The 22,500-nt window shown below is 40.5% G+C and overlaps 1 protein-coding gene across 3 annotated transcripts in view; it reads right to left on the bottom strand.

The window, feature by feature from the left end:
- rims3 (regulating synaptic membrane exocytosis 3) overlaps nt 1–22,500 on the bottom strand; it is a 96,087-nt gene that overhangs the window by 55,560 nt on the left and 18,027 nt on the right. For 2 of the 3 annotated variants that reach the window (XM_061881472.1, XM_061881470.1), the window contains exon 2: nt 18,562–18,866. In XM_061881472.1, the coding sequence (XP_061737456.1) occupies nt 18,562–18,832 (271 nt within the window). In that variant the 5' untranslated portion in view covers nt 18,833–18,866. Of the gene's footprint in view, nt 1–18,561; nt 18,870–22,500 lie in introns of all 3 variants that reach the window. The other variant, XM_061881471.1, reaches the window with a different exon arrangement.

Genomic DNA, 22,500 nt, shown 5'->3' with positions numbered 1-22,500 from the left:
CCTCATTTTTTTTCATTTTTGAAAAAGCTCCAGAGAGCCAATAGAGCCGTGGGTTGCCGACCCCCGGTATAGTACCTACTCAGTGGCCTAGCGGTTAGAGTGTCCGCCCTAAGATCGGTAGGTTTTGAATTCAAACCCCAGTCGAGTCATACCCATCCATCCATCTTCTTCCGCTTATCCGAGCTTGGGTCGCGGGTGCAGCAGCCTAAGCAGGAAAGCCCAGACTCTCCTCTCCCCAGCCACTTCGTCTAGCTCTTCCCGGGGCATCCCCAGGCGTCGCCAGGCCAGCCGGGAGACATAGTCTTCCCAACGTGTCCTGGGTCTCCTACCGGTTGGACGGGCCCTAAAGACCTCCCTCGGGAGGCATTCGGGAGGCATCCTGACCAGATGCCCGGACCACCTCATCTGGCTTTTCTCGATGTAGAGGAGCAGCGGCTTTACTTTGAGCTCCCCCCGGATGGCAGAGCTTCTTACCCGAGGCATACCAAAGACTATAAAACTGGGACCCATTACCTCCCTGCTTGGCACCCAGCTTTAAGGGTTGGAATTGGGTGTTAAACCACCAAAAATTATTCCCAGGCGCAGCACCGCTGCTGCTCACTACTCCCCTCACCTCCCAGGGAGTGAACAAGGGTGATGGGTCAAATGCAGAGGATAATTTCGCCACACCTAGTGTGTGTGTAACAATCATTGGTACTTTAACTTTTAACTTTAATAGTACCGACCATATGCCGCTATTATACTTGGTATTGTTACAGTCGATATTTGTATCGATTCACCCACCTTTGTTGACGTTCAAGAGCTTCTAGCTTAGCGATTAGCATAGCTTTTGGTATCCTCTACCTCGTGTGTGTAGTGAAGCATGTATAGCTGTTCCTGGTTCTGCAGGCATACTTGTAAGAAACCCAGTTTGAAGGTGAGGATCGCTCGTTTAAAAGCTGTAAACTGTGGAGGGACGTTAGCCGCTAGCGAGGACGCTGTATTACGTCGGGGACGAGCTTGTTCGCTTGTCTCTGCCAAATCTATTGGAAACAGCTCGAATGTGTCATCAACATGCATTATCAGGATCTAACCATCTGCCGTTGGCCAAATTGATATTGTTTCTGTCGTTTGTATCGCGACACCCGAGTGTGTGTCTGTGAAGGAGTGTGTGTGTTCATTTTGTTCATGATTGATAAACATTTACATAAAGCGAATTGGGTCTAAAGGTGGCGACTTGTCCGCCCGAGTGCAGCTGGGATAGACTCCAGTCAGCCCCCCGGACCCTGGGAGGGACAAGCGATAGAGGATGGATGGGTGGATGCATGGATATTAATAATAATAAGAAAATATAATATAATACTATATCAGTATATATTTTATACTGTATATATAATATTTAAATGTTACATATATGTTATATTGCTACTATGGTACTGTGGAGGGGGGCGTGGCCTGCGGGCCTGCCGTGGAATGGGGTGTGCCAGGACCGGCCTCGCAGACAACGGCCGGTGAGTAGATGGCCCAGGTGGACCTTGTTATCTCATCACCTTTCGCGGGATGAAACACGTTGTTGGAAATGGAGGTGCTGATGAGCGGACGCAGGAAGAAAACACATTGTGCTGGAAAGCAGAAGCCTTTTGATATTTGTGGATATAAAACAGTGTTACACCTTGAATTCCAGGCTCTCCTGGCAGTGTGTAGTGGTCCGAATAACCTACTAGAGGGCAACCTCTACATGTACATTATAGGTCTACTTTATACCTGCATTATCCTTTCCATCCTTACCCTTTAAATCCTTTGTAAATGAGCTACCATGTGGAACAATTTCCCTTGTGGCGCAATACAATTTGTATAAGTTTAAGTCTATAATAAAAGTTGTTGCCTTAGAAGAAACGAAGAATCTTAACCTATAGTTACTATAACAATCTGCAAGGTTAATACAGTTTATTTCTCTTTCTTCCCCTCCATTTGTCTGCTTTCTTTTGTATTTCAACTTTTCATGACATATTGTAGTCTAGATTGCGCTGTTTGTTATTTTCTGTTAGTTTTGGACTCTTTTACTTCCTGTTTCCGCGACCTTTAAGTTACCATTACGACTCATTAGTTTCACCTGCTCCATGTGTGCGGATCACACACCTGCTCAAAGCAGAGACTGTTGTTTAAGCCTGTTTTGTCAGTTAGTCGTCCTGGCGGAATTGGTCTTTCCATGCTCTGTACTGATTGTTTCATGCTCATTCCATGCCACAGATTCACGCTTGTTTTTCATAAGATTGATCACTTCAAGCAATGCCGAGTAAGTTTTGTTTATTCATGCCACAGTTAGCGAGTTTTTGTTTCTTGTCCTTCGTTCTGTCTAAGTATTAGTTGTTTTTTTTATCTTTGAGTATAGTTTAATAAGTATGTACCTACCTTCATGCCTGGTCCAGAGTAGTCCGTTTGCATCCCGAGAGAACAAACCCCGCAGCAAGCTGCGACCCCACACCCCGTATTGACACTCCTCTCTTAATTTAACTTCAATGTTTGTTAAACTGGCTCATAATAGTGCATTTAGTTGCATAATTTCATACCATAAAACACATTTTTACAGTTAAGTCGTGTAATATACATTCTGTCATACAATTTCCTAATCAATGTTATTACATAGGAGTTTCTGTCTGTCTGGTTTTTGATTAGCAACATAACTCCAAAAAGATATGGCCGGATATTAGGGGTGTAACGGTACGCGTATTTGTATTAAACCGTTTCGGTACGGGGGTTTTGGTCCGGTTCGAAGGTGTATCGAACGAGTTTGTAAGCTTAAGTCTTAACAAGCTGCTCTGCTTTCTGCCTCTGTCTGAGCACCCAGCATTGTCCCGCCTACACAACCATCTGATTGGTTACATACAAAGCCAATCACCAGTGCGTATTCAGAGCTAATGTGGTCAATGCTTCAGTGTCGAGCAGATATGTGTTTTGCAGCGGACAGCGTACTCTCCCCTCTCAGTCACAACTACTGCTAGCATCACTATGAGCCCGTTGACCTTTTAGAAACTTAAACTGCAGCTCAGGTCGCTCGCAGTTCTGGCTTGAGGTGAAGGCTATTTAGCTTTTAGCGTAATGTTTGCTGTGTATGTGTGTGTGTGTGTGTGTGTGTGTGTGTGTGTGTGTGCGCGTGTGTGTTAGGAGCAGCAAAGCCCTGTCTGTGTTATTTCACATGAACTAACATGAACTCCATAGAATTCAGGGATGAATAATCTCTCTTATTGCTATTGTACTATTTTTTCAGCTATAGTTATATTTATCATTAGTAATGTAGCAGCCTAGTTTTGAATGGCAGGGTCCCTGCTATCACATGTTGACAAAAATATAACATTTACATAATAAAAGTCAACTACAGGCTTCCCAAATGCTGTAATAAATTAAGCATGATGAGTTGACTAGAAACTGTTTAATGTTGCACTTTTTACATGTAAAAGAAAGGTTTTGTTATTTTATTTAATCAAAGCAACAACTTAAGGGAGTTTAATGTGGATTAACGTGGACAGAATTATTATAATGTTCCCAACGTTAAAAGGATAAAGCTATTGTTTACAAATTTGGTAAATAAATAACCAAAAAATGTATATTTTGTTGTTTTCTTACTGTACCGAAAATGAACCGAACCGTGACCTCTAAACCGAGGTACGTGCCGAACCGAAATTTTTGTGTACTGTTACATCCCTAGCGAATATTGATGAAACATTTGATAAATGGCAAAGATGGGATAGGGAACCAGTTTTGACAGAGGTCTGCACTCTCCGGCTGCTTTTTTTAGTTGATGTGATGTCGGGGGTCAATTAACCCTGCGGTTTATTGGCTATTGACTGACCAACCAAGCGTAGAAGCACACACACAAGCACACACACACACACACACACACACACACACACACACACGCCCCCCAGGCCGGCTCTTCGGACAATCAATGCGCCTGTCACTCAAAACATGGCAGCCTAACAACATGAGTCGAATTAATGAGCAGCAAGACATTGCAGAAAAAGTAACATAATTGAAATAGACTTTTAGCATTGAAAAAACATATATCTGTCTATATCAGGGGTGTGTGTGTGTGTGTGTGTATCACACACACATTTATATATATATATATATATATATATATATATATATATATATATATATATATATATATATATATATATATATATATATATATATATACATATATATTTTCACACACACATATATATCAGTGGGGCAATAAAGTATTTAGTCAGCCACCGATTGTGCAAGTTCTCCCACTTAAAATGATGACAGAGGTCTGTAATTTTCATCATAGGTACACTTCAACTGTGAGAGACAGAATGTGAAAAAATCCAAGAATTCACATCGTAGGAATTTTAAAGAATTTATTGGTAAATTATGGTGGAAGGAGGTTTGGTCAACCATTCAAAGGTCTCACTGATGGAAGGAGGTTTTGCCTCAAAATCTCACGATACATGGCCCCTTTCATTCTTTCCTTAACACGGATCAATCGTCCTGACCCCTTAGCAGAAAAACAGCCCCAAAGCATGATGTTTCCACCCCATGCTTCACAGTAGGTGTGGTGTTCTTGGGATGCAACTCAGTATTCTTCTTCCTCCAAACACAACGAGTTGAGTTTATACCAAAATGGATACATGGATGATACAGCAGAGGATTGGGAGAATGTTATGTGGTCAGATGAAAACAAAATAGAACTTTTTAGTATAAACTCAACTCGTCGTGTTTGGAAGAAGAAGAATACTGAGTTGCATCCCAAGAACACCACACCTACTGTGAAGCATGGGGGTGGAAACATCATGCTTTGGGGCTGTTTTTCTGCTAAGGGGACAGGACGATTGATCCGTGTTAAGTAATGAATAAAAGGTGCCATGTATCGTGAGATTTTGAGCCAAAACCTCCATCCATCAGTGAGAGCTTTGAATGGTTGACCAAATACTTATTTTCCACCATAATTTACAAATAAATTCTTTAAAATTCCTACAATGTGAATTACTGGATTTTTTTTTTTTTACATTCTGTCTCTCACAGTTAAAGTGTACCTATGATGAAATTGACAGACCTCTGTCATCATTTTAAGTGGGAGAGCTTGCACAATCGGTGGCTGACTAAATACTTTTTTGCCCCACTGTGCATCTGGTTCGGTCTCCTCTGTTTCAAATCTTCGCCGACTCCGTCTGCCTGCACGCAGCCCCGCCCCTCTGCGCTGTCTGTCATGATTGTTGCCTAGTTACGCTGCTAACCGCACCACCAGGATGCAGGGAAGAAGTATCAGCCCAGTGAGGAAGACAGAAAAGCTGTTGACTGTTTAGCCCTGGTCTAACACCAAAGAGGACATGATGTGGTTGAAGGAAAGAGGAATGTTTTGCACTTTTTTTTTCTATTTTTTTCTCTTCATCTTTTATTCGGGTTCACAAAAAAAATGTGTTTCATTTTACTTTAGTTCTCTTAAAGTCTCCCAAAACAGGCTTTGTTACAGCACTTGATGTGCATATAATACAGTATATGCTCAAGTTCACTGTATTCAGCCTTTAAAGGCCTACTGAAATCCACTACTACCGACCACGCAACACAGTCTGATAGTTTGTATATCAATGATGAAATCTTAACATTGCAATACATGCCAATACGGCCGGTTTAGTTTACTAAATTGCAATTTTAAATTTCCCGCGAGGTATCCTGTTGAAAACGTCACGGAATGATGACGCATACGCGTGACGTCACGGACTGTCAGGAAATATTAGCTCAGTACCAGTTACGACTAAAAGTGGTCTCTTTTCATCGCACAGTACAAATTACACAATAATTTGGACATCTGTGTTGCTGAATCTTTTGCAATTTGTTCAATTAATAAAGGAGACTATAAAGAAGAATGCTTTTGGTGGAAAGCAGTGTATTGCAGCTGTCTTTAGCACCGAGACACAGCCGGTGTTTCTTTGTTTTTAACACAGAGCGGTCAAGCGAACATGTTTCTCTACGTCAGCCTGCATGTTTTTGGATGGGAAAATTGTGATATATATCTTACCGGAGACATAATTGGATTATTCGTCCTCCTGCAGTAGCTGTTTAAAAGGCACCTGCGAGCTTGGCTCCTCGGCTTCTCTCTGAGACACTCCGTGTTCACCGCAGCCATCCGACCTCGAGGGATGTCTTTACAATCTCACTAAAACACTATTAAAACAATAAGCAGATAAGGGATCTTCCAGAATTATCCTAGTAAATGTGTCTAATTACATTTAAAACGCTGACACTGCCGCCGCCCGGAGCCGTCGCTTTTTGTTTTATTTTATGATTTATTTATTTTCTAGTCATTCGCTATCAATATCATCATCCACAAATCTTTCATCCTCGCTCAAATTAATGGGGGAATTGTCGTTTTCTCTGTCCGAATAGCTCTTGCTGCTGGAGGCTCCCATTAAAAACAATGTGAGGACGTGAGGAGCCCTCACCCTTGTGACGTCATCGTCTGCGACTTCCGGTGAAGGAGAGGCTTTTTTATGAGCACCAAAAGTTGCAAACTTTATCGTCGATGTTCTCTACTAAATCCTTTCAGCAAAAATATGGCAATATCGCGAAATGATCAAGTATGACACAGAATGGACCTGCTATCCCCGTTTAAATAAGAAAATCTAATTTCAGTAGGCCTTTAACATGTATACACACAAGTGTTGAATTTGTTGCTTCCTAAAGTAAAAGTGGCCCCAATCGTTACATTTACAGCACTTTATATACTTACTCCACAACCCCACATCCCCACATCCCCACCCCCCTTCCGCGCGTTGGTTGAGGTGGGCGGGGTTTGGTAGTTGCGGGGGTGTAGCCCGGAAGAGTAGCGCTGCATGGGATTGTGGGTATTTGTTCTTTTGTGTTTATGTTGTGTTATAGTGCGCGGATGTTCTCCCGAAATGTGTTTGTCATTCTCGTTTGGTGTGGGTTCATAGTGTGGCGCATATTTGTAACAGTGTTAATTTTGTTTGTACGGCCACCGTCAGTGTGACCTGTATGACTGTTGGCTGTGATCAAGTATATCTTGCAGTCACCAAAGTGTGTCATATTACAGAGAAAAATGTTAAATTGTTAGTATGAGTATATACCTTTATATAACAGGCTACATATATTTTTCAATTTGAATATAAAAATACACATAAATATTAAAAAAACAAGATTTACCTTAAAATTACATACAAAACTGTCAGATTGTTAGTATGGACATATATTTTTATATAACAAGCTACATATTAAATGAAATGTAATTACTGTAATTTTAGATGAATTTCAAAGTAATTTGAGAAAACAGAAAATGATATGTATAATTAATTTGGTATTTTTCTGTAAAAAAAATAAAATAAATATACATAGTTTTTTTTTTTTTCCCAAGATGGCGGCGCCCGGACGGGCTGCGACCTGGAGGGGCTCTTGCTAAAGATGGAACATTTGGCAGAAATACCGGACAATTCTACAAACTTTATGGCTGGCTCACATCGTGGTCACTCCGTGATCACGTACGACCGCCAGACACTTCTGGATGTGGGCCGTTTTGGACTGATAGACGCGTACGTGCTAAACGTGCTAACTAGCATGGGAATACGTCGGCGGCTACATCCAGCGGCCTGTGAAGCAGGGGAGTCTAGTAACAGCGGGGGCCGTCTACGGAGCAGACACCAGCGGTGTGATCGGAAACGCGGATGTCGAGCGGGGCTAAAAACAAAGCAGAAGGCTAATCCCCACAGAACACCACTTCCCTCCATCCTGAAGACGGATTTAAATGGAAAATGCGAGACTACTGGTCTGGGTAAGGAGTCAGTTAAATTAGAACACGTTTTTTCTGCTTTGAGTGTTTCAGAGTTGGACATGTGTTTTACCGAGGTGGCTAACTATGATGCGTGCAGTTTATCAAAGCAACAAACAAACAATCGGAAAATTCCCGTTACTGAGGTGGCTAACCATGATGCGTGCAGTTTATCAAAGCAACAATCAAACAATCGGAAAATTCCTGTCGTATGAATTCCTAGATATGGTCGTAATTATACTAAATACACTTGGCATAATAAACACAGCATTATTAATATTGCTACTACGGATAATTTGATCAAAAACTCCCAAAAACAGCCCACTACCTATAATATAGGTTTTTTAAACATAAGATCATTGTCTCCCAAAACGGTATTAGTTAATGATATTATCAGAGACAACAATCTTAACGTCATCGGTCTCAGCGAAACCTGGCTTAAACCAAACGACTTTTTTGCGCTAAATGAGGCATGTCCTCCTAACTTTACACATGCGCATATTGCCCGTCCGCTTAAAAGGGGTGGGGGGGTCGCACTAATATACAACGAAAACTTTAACCTTAGTCCTAACATAAATAATAAATATAAATCGTTTGAGGTGCTTACTATGAGGTCTGTCACACCGCTGCCTCTACACCTGGCTGTTATCTACCGCCCCCCAGGGCCCTATTCGGACTTTATCAATGAATTCTCAGAGTTCGTTGCTGATCTAGTGACACACGCCGATAATATAATCATAATGGGGGACTTTAATATCCATATGAATACCCCATCGGACCCACCGTGCATAGCGCTCCAGACTGTAATTGATAGCTGTGGTCTCACACAAATAATAAATGAACCCACGCATCGCAACGGTAATACGATAGACCTAGTGCTTGTCAGGGGTATCACCATTTCCAAAGTTACGATACTCCCGTATACTAAAGTATTGTCTGATCATTACCTTATAAAATTCGAGGTTCAGACGCATGTTCGTCAAACTAATAATAATAATAACTGCTATAGCAGCCGCAACATTAATACAGCCACAACGACAACTCTTGCTGACCTACTGCCCTCGGTAATGGCACCATTCCCAAAATATGTGGGCTCTACCTCACTAACAACTTTAACGACACCCTGCGCGAAACCATTGATAATATAGCACCGCTGAAGTTAAAAAATGCTCCAAAAAAGCGCACCCCGTGGTTTACAGAAGAAACTAGAGCTCAGAAATTATTATGTAGAAAGCTGGAACGCAAATGGCGCACGACTAAACTTGAGGTGCACCATCAAGGATGGAGTGATGGTTTAATAACTTATAAACGCATGCTTACCTTAGCTAAAGCTAAATATTACTCAAATCTCATCCACCGTAATAAAAACGATCCTAAATTTTTTCCAGTAGCTCAACCCACTCAGCTGATGACTTTATGCAATTCTTTAGTAAGAAAATTGAAGTCATAAGAAAGGAGATTAAAGACAATGCGTCCCAGCTACAACGGGGTTCTATTAACACTGATACGATTGTATATACGGCGGATACTGTCCTCCAAAATAGTTTCTCTCGTTTTGAGGAAATAACATTAGAGGAATTGTTACAACGTGTAAATGGAATAAAACAGACAACATGTTTACTTGACCCTCTTCCTGGGAAACTGATCAAGGAGCTCTTTGTATTATTAGGTCCATCAGTGCTAAATATTATAAACTTATCACTTTCCTTGGGCACTGTTCCCCTAGCATTCAAAAAAGCGGTTATTCGTCCTCTTCTTAAAAGACCTAACCTCGATCCTGACCTCATGGTAAACTACCGACCGGTGTCTCACCTTCCCTTTATTTCAAAAATCCTTGAAAAAATTGTTGCGGAGCAGTTAAATGAACACTTAGCGTCTAACAATCTATGTGAAACCTTTCAATCCGGTTTCAGGGCAAATCACTCCACGGAGACAGCCCTCGCAAAAATGACTAATGATCTATTGCTAACGATGGATTCTGATGCGTCATCTATGTTGCTGCTCCTCGATCTTAGCGCTGCTTTTGATACCGTCGATCATAATATTTTATTAGAACGTATCAAAACACGAATTGGTATGTCAGACTTAGCCCTGTCTTGGTTTAACTCGTATCTTACTGATAGGATGCAGTGTGTCTCCCATAACAATGTGACCTCGGACTGCTTTAAGGTAACGTGTGGAGTTCCCCAGGGTTCGGTCCTTGGCCCTGCACTCTTCAGCATCTACATGCTGCCGCTAGGTGACATCATACGCAAATACGGTATTAGCTTTCACTGTTATGCTGATGACACCCAACTCTACATGCCCCTAAAGCTGACCAACACGCCGGATTGAAGTCAGCTGGAGGAGTGTCTTAATGAAATTAAACAATGGATGTCCGCTAACTTTTTGCAACTCAACGCCAAAAAAACGGAAATGCTGATTATCGGTCCTGCTAGACATCGAACTCTATTTAATAATACAACTCTAACATTTGACAACCAAACAATTAAACAAGGCGACACGGTAAAGAATCTGGGTATTATCTTCGACCCAACTCTCTCCTTTGAGTCACACATTAAAAGCGTTACTAAAACGGCCTTCTTTCATCTCCGTAATATCGCTAAAATTCGCTCCATTCTGTCCACTAAAGACGCTGAGGTCATTATCCATGCGTTTGTTACGTCTCGCCTCGACTACTGTAACGTATTATTTTCGGGTCTCCCCATGTCTAGCATTAAAAGATTACAGTTGGTACAAAATGCGGCTGCTAGACTTTGGACAAGAACAAGAAAGTTTGATCACATTACGCCTGTACTGGCTCACCTGCACTGGCTTCCTGTGCACTTAAGATGTGACTTTAAGGTTTTACTACTTACGTATAAAATACTACACGGTCTAGCTCCATCCTATCTTGCCGATTGTATTGTACCATATGTCCCGGCAAGAAATCTGCGTTCTAAGGACTCCGGCTTATTAGTGATTCCCAAAGCCCACAAAAAGTCTGCGGGCTATAGAGCGTTTTCCGTTCGGGCTCCAGTACTCTGGAATGCCCTCCCGGTAACAGTTCGAGATGCCACCTCAGTAGAAGCATTTAAGTCTCACCTTAAAACTCATTTGTATACTCTAGCCTTTAAATAGACTCCCTTTTTAGACCAGTTATCTGCCGTTTCTTTTCTTTTTCTTCTATGTCCCACTCTCCCTTGTGTAGGGGGTCCGGTCCGATCCGGTGGCCATGTACTGCTTGCCTGTGTATCGGCTGGGGACATCTCTGCGCTGCTGATCCGCCTCCGCTTGGGATGGTTTCCTGCTGGCTCCGCTGTGAACGGGACTCTCGCTGCTGTGTTGGATCCACTTTGGACTGGACTCTCGCGACTGTGTTGGATCCATTGTGGATTGAACTTTCACAGTATCATGTTAGACCCGCTCGACATCCATTGCTTTCCTCCTCTCCAAGGTTCTCATAGTCATCATTGTCACCGACGTCCCACTGGGTCATTATTGTCACCGATGTCCCACTGGGTGTGAGTTTTCCTTGCCCTTATGTGGGCCTACCGAGGATGTTGTGGTGGTTTGTGCAGCCCTTTGAGACACTAGTGATTTAGGGCTATATAAGTAAACATTGATTGACATTGATTGATAGTTTGTCATTACTGGCATATTACTTAAAATAACAGGTGGTTTGTTTATTTACAGATAATGTCTTCAATTCTACAGTTTTATAACCTATTTGAAAAAAAAAGAAAAATTACAGCAGAAATTTAGAGTAAATGAACCATAAAAATAGGATTATTTTTTTACAGTGTGCCTGGCAACTACAGGCTTAAATAGTGCTGTGGTGCTTGAAAACAGGTGCATGAGTCCAAATGAATCAGGTGCGTATGTCCTGAGGACAGGTGAGCTGATTGGTAGGCATGGAAACAAAACAAACCAGGGTGCGCAAAAACAGGAACTAATGGAGTCAAAAACAAAACAGAACATAACTAAAAAGAACATGATCACAAAACATGACAGTCTTCCATCCATTTTCTACCGCTTATTCCTTTTGGGGTCGCGGGGGTCGCTGGTGCCTATCTTATCTACAATTGGGTGGAAGGTGGTGTACACCCTGGACAAGTCGCCACCTCATCGCAGCGTGACAGTCTTATTCAGTAAAAAAAACTTTTTGTTTTTTAAGTCGGTCTGTTATAAGGTTTTTAGCATTCAATCAGACATTATTGCGAAGTTTGGTATTAGTGTTCCTAAAAATCAGATATACACCGACACCCAGACAAATTATTTTCTCAAAATTTGGCCCTTAGAGTGAAAACAATTGCCCAGGCCTACTGTACAGTGTAAATTTTTACTAAATCCACTGAACTGACTAATTTATTTAAAGATGCTTAACGTGGTCCAGCAAAGATTTGATCCATCAGTGTGATTTGTTGTGGAAAAGCACGACTGCAACAAAAGGGGAGCTGTGATATAAGGACGTAAAAGAGGGTGCACTCTCCTGTGATTTAGTTCCAGGCGAGATATGTTCTCCTGGCAGTTGAGAACATCTAAATTTAGACACCCCCCCACCCCCCCGCCCGCCAACCGTCTTCCTTTTCTTCACTTTCTCAGCCACTCCAAGCCTCCTTATCCTTACTTTGCCCTCATCCACAGAAAAAACCAGCTGAGCTCCTGTGGGGCGTGCATCCACAGCACCCGCTAGGTCTCCAGAGTGTCCAAAGGTGCATGGGCCATCATTAGACGGACCCAGCACGGGTTCCAGGGCAATGGAACAATTGGCAAGTGCACATGCGAGTGACAGCGTGTGTTCTTGTTTACGCGGCCTGTGAGACATACGGTGTCACTGTTAGCGTTGGCACACAAAACGTGTGTTGGACATGCGACACGCCTCCTTGTCATGCAGGAAAAGGGACTTTTAAAGGGGAACATTATCACCAGACCTATGTAAGCGTCAATATATACCTTGATGTTGCAGAAAAAAGACCATATATTTTTTTAGCCGATTTCCGAACTCTTAATGGGTGAATTTTGGCAAATTAAACCTCTTTCTATTGGGTAGTCAATCCGCCATTTTCTCAAACACATTACAACCATCGAGTCTAATCATCTCTGTAGGCTAGCTGTATGCACATTTGTAGCTATATTTGCATCCAGCCTTTCTCTCCACCCACATTTAATGCCAAACAAACACTTACCAATCGACAGGTTTAAGTTGCTCCAGTGTCACAAGATGCGAAAGTCCCGATCGTTTGGTCTGCACATTTTACCGGCGATGCTAAGGCAGACATGGCACAGAAATGTATGGATATCCTGCAGATGCATTTCCAACGATAAAGTCAACGAAATCACAAAGGTGTGTTTTGTTGATGTTATTGACTTATGTGCTAATCAGACATATTTGGTCACGGCATGACTGCCAGCTAATCAATGCTAACATGCTATTTAGGCTAGCTGTATGTACATTTGTAGCTATATTTGCATCCAGCCTTTCTCTCCACCCACATTTAATGCCAAACAAACACCAATCGACGGGTTTAAGTTGCTCCAGTGTCACAAGATGCGAAAGTCCCGATCGCTTGGTCTGCACATTTTACCGGCGATGCTAAGGCAGACATGGCACAGAGATGTATGGCTATCCTGCAGATGCATTTCCAACGATAAAGTCAACGAAATCACAAAGGTAAGTTTTGTTGATGTTATTGACTTATGTGCTAATCAGACATATTTGGTCACGGCATGACTGCCAGTTAATCGATGCTAACATGCTATTTAGGCTAGCTGTATGTACATTTGTAGCTATATTTGCATCCAGCCTTTCTCTCCACACACATTTAATGCCAAACAAACACTTACCAATCGACGGATTTAAGTTGCTACAGTGTCACAAGATGCGAAAGTCCCGATCGTTTGGTCTGCACATTTGGTGCTAAGGCAGACAATCGCCAAATAGCGTCAATAGCTATTCGCCCCATAGCTTAAGTTTCTTTTTTCAATTTCGTTTTCGCTATCTGCCTCCATACTCCAACCATCCGTTTCAATACATGCGTAAACTGTTGAATCGCTTAAGCCGCTGAAATCCGAGTCTGAATCCGAGCTAATGTCGCTCTATCTTGCTGTGCTATCCGCCATGTTGGCATCACTAAGTGTTGTCACAGTAAAATGGACGATGGATTTAAAGATGGCGAAAATCAGGCACTTTAAAGCCTTTTTTCGGGATATTCCATGATGGGTAAAATTTTGAAAAAAACTTCGAAAAATAAAATAAGCCACTGGGAACTGATTTTTATTAGTTTTAACCCTTCTGAAATTGTGATAATGTTCCCCTTTAAAAAAAACGATAAGATGGAGGATTTGTGTACGTCTTATAGATTTAGATCAGTGCTTCTTAACCGTATTGGAGGTACCGAACCCCACCAATTTCATACGCGCATTCACCGTACGCTTTAGTGAAAAAAATAATAAATACAATTTTTTAATTCTAGACAAAGTAATATGATGTTTTTTTTACTGGTGCACAAAATTAATCGTGCATGAACATCACCTTGTTCAAAGAACAAAACCAACACATGAACTCACATCAAATTACAAACCTGCAAATCGGATGGAAAATTAGAGGGAACATTGTTTGGGGGTATCCATAAGACGCCGATGGGGAGAAGTTTTTATTTACACGATGAGTTGGGTGTGTCTTGACATCCGCGGCGAACCCCTGAGGCCGATTCCCCGAACCTCGAGGGTTCGATCGAACCCAGGTTAAAAACCACTGATTAAGACTTTGTACCGGCAATGTACCAGGTTACTTCCTGGGTCCACACATGCATTCATTTTCTACCTCTTGTCCCTTTTGGGGTCGCGGGGGGTGCTGGAGCCTATCTCAGCTGCATTTGGGCGGAAGGCGGGGTACACCTTGGACAAGTCACCACCTCATCGCAGGGCCAACACATATACAAACCCTGTTTCCATATGAGTTGGGAAATTGTATTAGATGTAAATATAAACGGAATACAATGATTTGCAAATCATTTCCAACCCATATTCAGTTGAATATGCTACAAAGACAACATATTTGATGTTCAAACTGATAAACGTTTTGTTTTGTTTTTAGCAAATAATCATTAACTTTAGAATTTGATGCCAGCAAGACGTGACAAAGAAGTTGGGAAAGGTGGCGATAAATACTGATAAAGTTGAGGAATGCTCATCAAACACTTATTTGGAACATCCCACAGGTGTGCAGGCTAATTGGGTACAGGTGGGTGCCATGATTGGGTATAAAAACAGCTTCCCAAAAAATGCTCAGTCTTTCACAAGAAAGGATGGGGCGAGGTACACCTCTTTGTCCACAACTGCGTGAGCAAATAGTCAAACAGTTTAAGAACAACGTATCTCAAAGTGCAATTGCAAGAAATTTAAGGATTTCAACATCTACGGTCCATAATATCATCAAAAGGTTCAGAGAATCTGGAAAAATCACTCCACGTAAGCGGCATGGCCGGAAACCAACATTGAATGACCGTGACCTTCGATCCCTCAGACGGCACTGTATCAAAAACTGACATCAATATCTAAAGGATATCACCACATGGGCTCAGGAACACTTCAGAAAACCACTGTCACTAAATACAGTTGGTCGCTACATCTGTAAGTGCAAGTTAAAGCTCTACTATGCAAAGCGAAAGCCATTTATCAACAACATCCAGAAACGCCGCCGCATTTGTGCCCGTTTGTTGGTTAGTTTGCAGACTAATTCCTGGAAGAGAACAATGTAAATATACAGATAGAATTCTAACATTTACATTTTGTGAAAATTTTGCAAATTTTCAAAAGCTACCATTTTAAATTTCACAACAATAAAAGACTGTTTATTGTACATTTGTGTGAAGATTTCGATACATTTTAGTCAGAATGTGTTTTTTTTTTTTTTTTTGTCATTTAAAAAAATCTAATCATCATCACTTAAAGTTAAAGTACCAATGATTGTCACACACACACTAAGTGTGGCGAAATTATTCCCTGCATTTGACCCACATCCCTTGATCACTCCGTGAGAGGTGAGGGGAGCAGTGAGCAGCAGCGGTGGCCACGCCCAGGAATCATTTTTGGTGATTTAATCCCCAATTCCAACCCTTGATGCTGAGCAGGGAGGTAATGGCTCCCATTTTTATAGTCTTTGCTAGGACTCTGCCGGGGTTTGAACTCACAACCTACCGATCTCAGGGCGGACACTCCAACCAATAGGCCACTTTTTTTAAAAGTTCAACTTTTTCTACTGAAATTATGTTTTTTTTCCCATCTTTCTTTTACAATATTTCAGTGTGGCCCTATATCTTTTTCATTTTTGTATTAATGCTTTTAAGAAACCACCCTGATGCATGAAATTGTCTTAATTTGCTTTGGTTTGGGGTTGTTATTATTATTGTCAAGGCATGTATTAACTTAATAAAAAAAACGACACTTTTTAAAATAATGAGAATAGTTTTTTGAGGTTTTTAGAGATAAACTGCCATGGTCTTGCTGCTTGTTGTCAAGAAATAAGACAGCCTTTAGTTTTCCTCCTTCCCACCAAGAGTGAGTGGGCTTGTGTTGACTTCAGCGGTACAAAGTAGTTCTACTGCACCAGCATGATATCTATAATTATACCCGTAAGACACAAAGGAGAACGTAAGGTCCCGACAATTATCATTCTTCTCCATATGGACGAACTGCTACTGCGCATGTAATGGTGTAGCCTAAAGCTGCTCTGACAAAGGAGTCATGCAAGTAAAAACTGAGAAAGAATTGAAAAGAGAACAAAGTGGTAATCAGAAATAAAAAATGTAAAAAAAGAGTACAAATGTTTAGTGAGAAATGAGGAAAAGAGGAAAAGAGGAGAAAGTCGTATTGAAGAAAGATGGAAAACAGGCAAAGAAAGTAGTAGTGAGGAAGAAACCAAAAACAAAGAATAGAAAGCTGAAGTGAAGAAATGTAGAAAAGAGAAAGAGGTTAAAGTGTGAAACAAGATGGAGTAACGGGAGATGAAAGAGATATGGTGTTAGAGAGTGAATAAAAGTGAAAGTGAAAGTAAGACAACAGATGAGTTTAAATGAGAAAGAAAAAAGAAAGAGTAGGATGTTGTTGTGAAGGAAGGTGGAAAAGAGAAAAAGGAGAAAGTCTGAAAAAAGATGAAGTAAAGGAGATAAAAAAATATGGTGTTAGAGTGAGTAAAAGTAAATAAGAAAGAAAGAAAGAAAGAAAGAAAGAAAGAAAGAAAGAAAGAAAGAAAGAAAGAAAGAAAGAAAGAAAGAAAGAAAGAAAGAAGTTGTGAAAAAAGACGTAAAAGAGAAAGAGTAGCACATTTGAAACAAGATAAATGTAAAAGGAGATAACAGAGATATAGAGTTAGAGAGTGAGTAAAAGGTAAAGTGAAAATATGGAGACAGAATAGTTTTAAAAATGAGAAAGAAAAAAGGAGGAGGATTTTGTAGTGAAAAAAGATGTAAAAGAGATAGAGGAGAAGGTTTTAGAGTAAAAGTGAAAGAAGGAATATAGATTACTTTAAATAGGAAAGAAAGAAAGAAAGAAAGAAAGAAAGAAAGAAAGAAAGAAAGATGGACAAGAGAAAGAGTAAAACATGTGAAACAAGATGAAGTAAAAGGAGATAACGGAGATACTGTGTAAGGGAGGGAGTAGAAGTGAAAGTGAAAGTTAAAAAAAGATGAGTTTAAATGTGAAAGATGGAAAGAGTAGAAACTTGTTGTGAAGAAAGATGGAAGAGAGAAAAAGTAGAAAGTGTGAAACAAGATAAAGTAAAAGGAGATAACAGAGATACAGTGTTAGAGTAGAAGTGAAAGTGAAAGTAAAAAAATAGATGAGTTTAAATTCAAAAGATAGAAAGAGTAGAAAGTTGATGTGAAGAAAGATTGAAAAGTGAAAGAGAAGAAAGTGTGAAACAAGATGAAGTAAAAGGAGATTACAGACATATGGTTTTCGAGAGTGAGTAAAAGTGAAAGTGAAACTAAGAAGATGGATTAGTTTAAATTCGAAAGATAGAAAGAGTAGAAAGTTGGAGTGAAGAAAAATGGAAAAGAGAAAGAATAGGAAGTGTGAAACAAGATGAAGTAAAAGGAGATAGCAGACATATGGTTTTAGAGCATGAGTAAAAGTGAAAGTGAAACTAAGAAGATGGATAAGTTTAAATCCAAAAGAGTAGAAAGTTGTAGTAAAGAAAGATGGAAGAGAGAAAAAGTATAAAGTGTGAAACAAGATAAAGTAAAAGGAGATAACAGAGATACGGTGTTAGAGAGCGAGTAGAAGTGAAAGTGAAAGTCATAAAATAGATGTGTTTAAATGCGAAAGATAGAAATAGCAGAAAGGTGTTGTGAAGAAAGATGGAAAAGAGAAAGAGTAGAAAGTGTGAAACAAGACAAAGTAAAAGGAGATAACAGAGATATGATGTTATAGAGTGAGTAAAAGTGAAAATGAAACTAAGAAGATGGATGAGTTTAAATTCAAAAGATAGAAAGAGTAGAAAGTTGGAGTGGAGAAGGATGGAAAAAGGAAAAAGTAGAAAGTGTGAAACAAGATAAAGTAAAAGAAGATAACAGAGATGTGTTGTTAGAGAGTGAGTAAAAGTGAAAGTGAAACTAAGAAGATAGGTGGGTTTAAATTCAAAAGATAGAAAGAGTAGAAAGTTGGATGGAAAAGGGAAAAAGTAGAAAGTATAAAACAAGATGAAGTAAAAGGAGATAACAGAGATGTGGTGTTAGAGTGAATAGAAGTGAAAGTGAAAGTAAGAAGACAGTAGAGATTAAACGACTGACCATGTTGGTTGAGTTGCTGTGTGCTTTTGCTCCACTGGGACAATCCCACGATAGCCACCATTTTGGCGCCCAGGCTGGAGCGCCGCTTCTTGTTGCCGGCCAGCGACGTGGTCTCTGGGCCCCCGCTGCCTGCGCCCGGACTCTTGTCCAGGTTGTACATGGCCCCCGAGATGCTGGACGAGCGCACCACGTTCCGAGCCGCTGCGCTCAGAACGCCGAGGCCGCTCAGCCCGCCCGGACTGGACACCTCCACCGAGGTGCTGAGCATCATGGTCCTGCTGGCCTTGGACGGGGACGCTGGAATACTGCTGAGCAAACAGGACAGAAATATTAACATACATTACATTACATACAGGATAACATACAATACATTACATTGTTATGTATTGTATGTTATGTAATGCATGTATGTAAACATAACATACCATACATTACATACAATACATAATACACAATACATTATATAACATAAAATCCAGGAATTCACATTATAGGAATTTTAAAGTATTTATTTGTAAATTATGGTGGAAAATAATTATTTGGTCAACCATTCAAAGCTCTCACTGATGGAAGGAGGTTTTGGCTCAAAATCTCACGATACATGACCCCATTCATTCTTTCTTTAACACGGATCAGTCGTCCTGTCCCCTTAGCAGAAAAACAGCCCCAATGCATGATGTTTCCACCCCCATGCTTCACAGTAGGTATGGTGTTCTTGGGATGCAACTCCGTATTCTTCGTCTTCCAAACACGACGAGTTGAGTTTATACTAAAAAGTTCTATTTTGGTTTCATCTGACCACATGACATTCTCCCATGTGCGCTCTGGCAAACTTCAGACGGGCCTGGACATGCACTGGCTTAAGCAGGGGGACACGTCTGGCACTGCAGGATTTGATTCCCTGTCGGCGTAGTGTGTTACTGATGGTAACCTTTGTTACTTTGGTCCCAGCTCCCTGCAGGTCATTCACCGGGTCCCCCCTGTGTGGTTTGGGGATGTTTGCTCACCGTTTTCATGATCATTTTTACCCCACGGGATGAGATATTGCATGGAGCCCCAGATCGAGGGAGATTATCAGTGGTCTTGTATGTCTTCTATTTTCTGATAATTTCTCCCACAGTTGATTTTTTTCACACTAAGCTGCTTGCCTATTGTGGATTCACTTTTTCCAGTCTGGCGCAGGTCTATAATTCTTTTCCTGGTGTCCTTCGACAGCTCTTTGGTCTTGGCCATAGTGGAGTTTGGAGTCTGACTGTTTGAGGCTGTGGACAGGTGTCTTTTATACAGATAACAAGTTCAAACAGGTTCCATTAATACAGGTAACGAGTGGAGGACGGAAGAACTTCTTAAAGAAGAGGTTACAGGTCTGTGAGAGCCAGATATCTTCCTTGTTTGAAGTGACCAAATACTTATTTTCCACAAATAAATTATTTGAAATTCCTACAATGTGAATTCCTGTATTATTTTTTTACATTCTGTCTCTCACAGTTGAAGTGTACCTATGATGAAAATTACAGACCTCTGTCATCATTTTAAGTGGGAGAACTTGCACAATCGGTGGCTGACTAAATACTTTTTTGCCCCACTGTATTGTATGTTAGGTATGTTATATATTGTATGTTATGTATTGTATGTTATGTTATGTATTATAAGTTATGATAACATACAATAAATTATATAACAAACAATACATAAAAAAACATATTATGCATAACATACATTACATAACATACAATACATAACATATCATAACAAAACATACAATATATAACATACATTACAAAACATAACATACAATAGACCAATAAATCACTTAACACACATGAAGAGTACAGCAAGGAAGGAGTCAAAATGTAATAATATTCATACAAAAATGTATTGCACAAGCAGTTTGTGTTACCGTTGAAAATATCCTGGTCATATTATTGAATATTATTTATATTATTATATTCAGGTCAATGCAATATCACTAGTACTAGTAGAAGTAGTAGTATATTTTTCAATAATAACTCGATATATCATTTTTTTTAAATACATGACTGTATTTTTTTTATGATTTCATGATGTAATTATGTCACAAATCAACAAAATAATTCATAATTTAATGATGTATTATTTTATGAACATGTGGTCAGCATTACATGAATTTTACCTGTCACACTCACAGGTTTAGGTCAGTGGGCGGAGTTTAACACCTGATTGGTTACCCAGCACTTCCACTTGGACCACAGAAGCAATGATTGCACTACATTTTAGTTAGCCCCGCCCACTGACCGTGATGGCTGACTTTGATCAACATATACCAAGTATTTCAAGATGGCTAAATAGCTCGCAATGCACATTGATACCATTAAAATTATATTTTAGTGTAAAAATAGAGGCTATGTTACAAACCCCATTTCCATATGAGTTGGGAAATTGTGTTAGATGTAAATATAAACAGAACACAATGATTTGCAAATCCTTTTCAACCCATATTCAATTGAATGCGCTACAAAGACAAGATATTTGATGTTCAAACTCATTAACTTTATTTTTTTTTTGCAAATAATAACTTGGAATTTCATGGCTGCAACACATGCCAAAGTAGTTGGGAAAGGGCATGTTCACCACTGTGTTACATCACCTTTTCTTTTAACAACACTCAATAAACGTTTGGGAACTGAGGAAACTAATTGTTGAAGCTTTGAAAGGGGAATTCTTTCCCATTCTCGTTTTATGTAGAGCTTCAGTCGTTCAACAGTCCGGGGTCTCCGCTGTAGTATTTTACGCTTCATAACGCGCCACACATTTTCAATGGGAGACAGGTCTGGACTGCAGCCGGGCCAGGAAAGTACCCGCACTCTTTCTTTTACAAAGACACGCTGTTGTAACACTTGTCTTGCTGAAATAAGCAGGGGCGTCCATGATAGCGTTGCTAGGATGACAACATAAGTTACTCCAAAACCTGTATGGACCATTCAGCATTAATGATGCCTTCACAGATGTGTAAGTTACCCATGCCTTGGGCACTAATAAACCCCCGTACCATCACAGACGCTGGCTGTTGAACTTTGCGACTATAACAATCCAAATGCTTATTTTCCTCTTTGTTCTGGACGACACCACGTCCTCTGTTTCCAAATATAATTTGAAATGTGGACTCGTCAGACCACAGAACACCTTTCCACTTTGCAACAGTCCATCTTAGGTGAACTCGGGCCCAGCCAAGCCGGCGGCGTTTCAGGATATTGTTGATACATGGGTTTGGCTTTGCATACTAGAGTTTTAACTTGCACTTACAGATGCAGCGACCAACTTTAGTTACTGACAGTAGTTTTATGAAGTGTTCCTGAGCCCATGTGGTGATATCCTTTACACACTGATGTCGGTTTTTGATGCAGTACCCCCTGAGGGATCAAAAGTCCATAATATCATCGCTTACGTACAGTGATTTCTCCAGATTCTCTTAACTTTTTGATGATTTTACGGACCAGAGATGGTAAAATCCCTAAATTCCTTGCAATAACTCGTTGAGAAATGTTGTTCTGAATCTGTTCGACAATTTGCTTACAAAGTGGTGACCCTCACCCCATCCTTGTTTGTGAATTACTTAGCATTTCATGGAAGATGCTTTTATACCCAATCATGGCACCCAACTGTTCCCAATTAGCCTGCACACCTGTGGGATGTTCCAAATAAGTGATTGATGAGCATTCCTCAACTTTATCAGTATTTATTGCCACTTTTCCCAACTTCTTTGTCACATGTTGGTGGCATCAAATTCTAAAGTTAATGATTATTTGCAAAAAAAAAAAAATGTTTATCAGTTTGAACATCAAATATGTTGTCTTTGTCCATCCATCCATCCATTTTCTACCGCTTATTCCCTTTCGGGGTTGCGGGGGGCGCTGGCGCCTATCTCAGCTACAATCGGGCGGAAGGCAGGGTACACCCTGG

This window comes from Nerophis ophidion, linkage group LG21, assembly GCF_033978795.1.
Source record: "Nerophis ophidion isolate RoL-2023_Sa linkage group LG21, RoL_Noph_v1.0, whole genome shotgun sequence".
Lineage (NCBI taxonomy): Eukaryota > Metazoa > Chordata > Actinopteri > Syngnathiformes > Syngnathidae > Nerophis > Nerophis ophidion.
The sequence above is the reverse complement of the archived record's forward strand: the minus strand, read 5'-3'. Positions and strand labels throughout refer to the sequence as shown.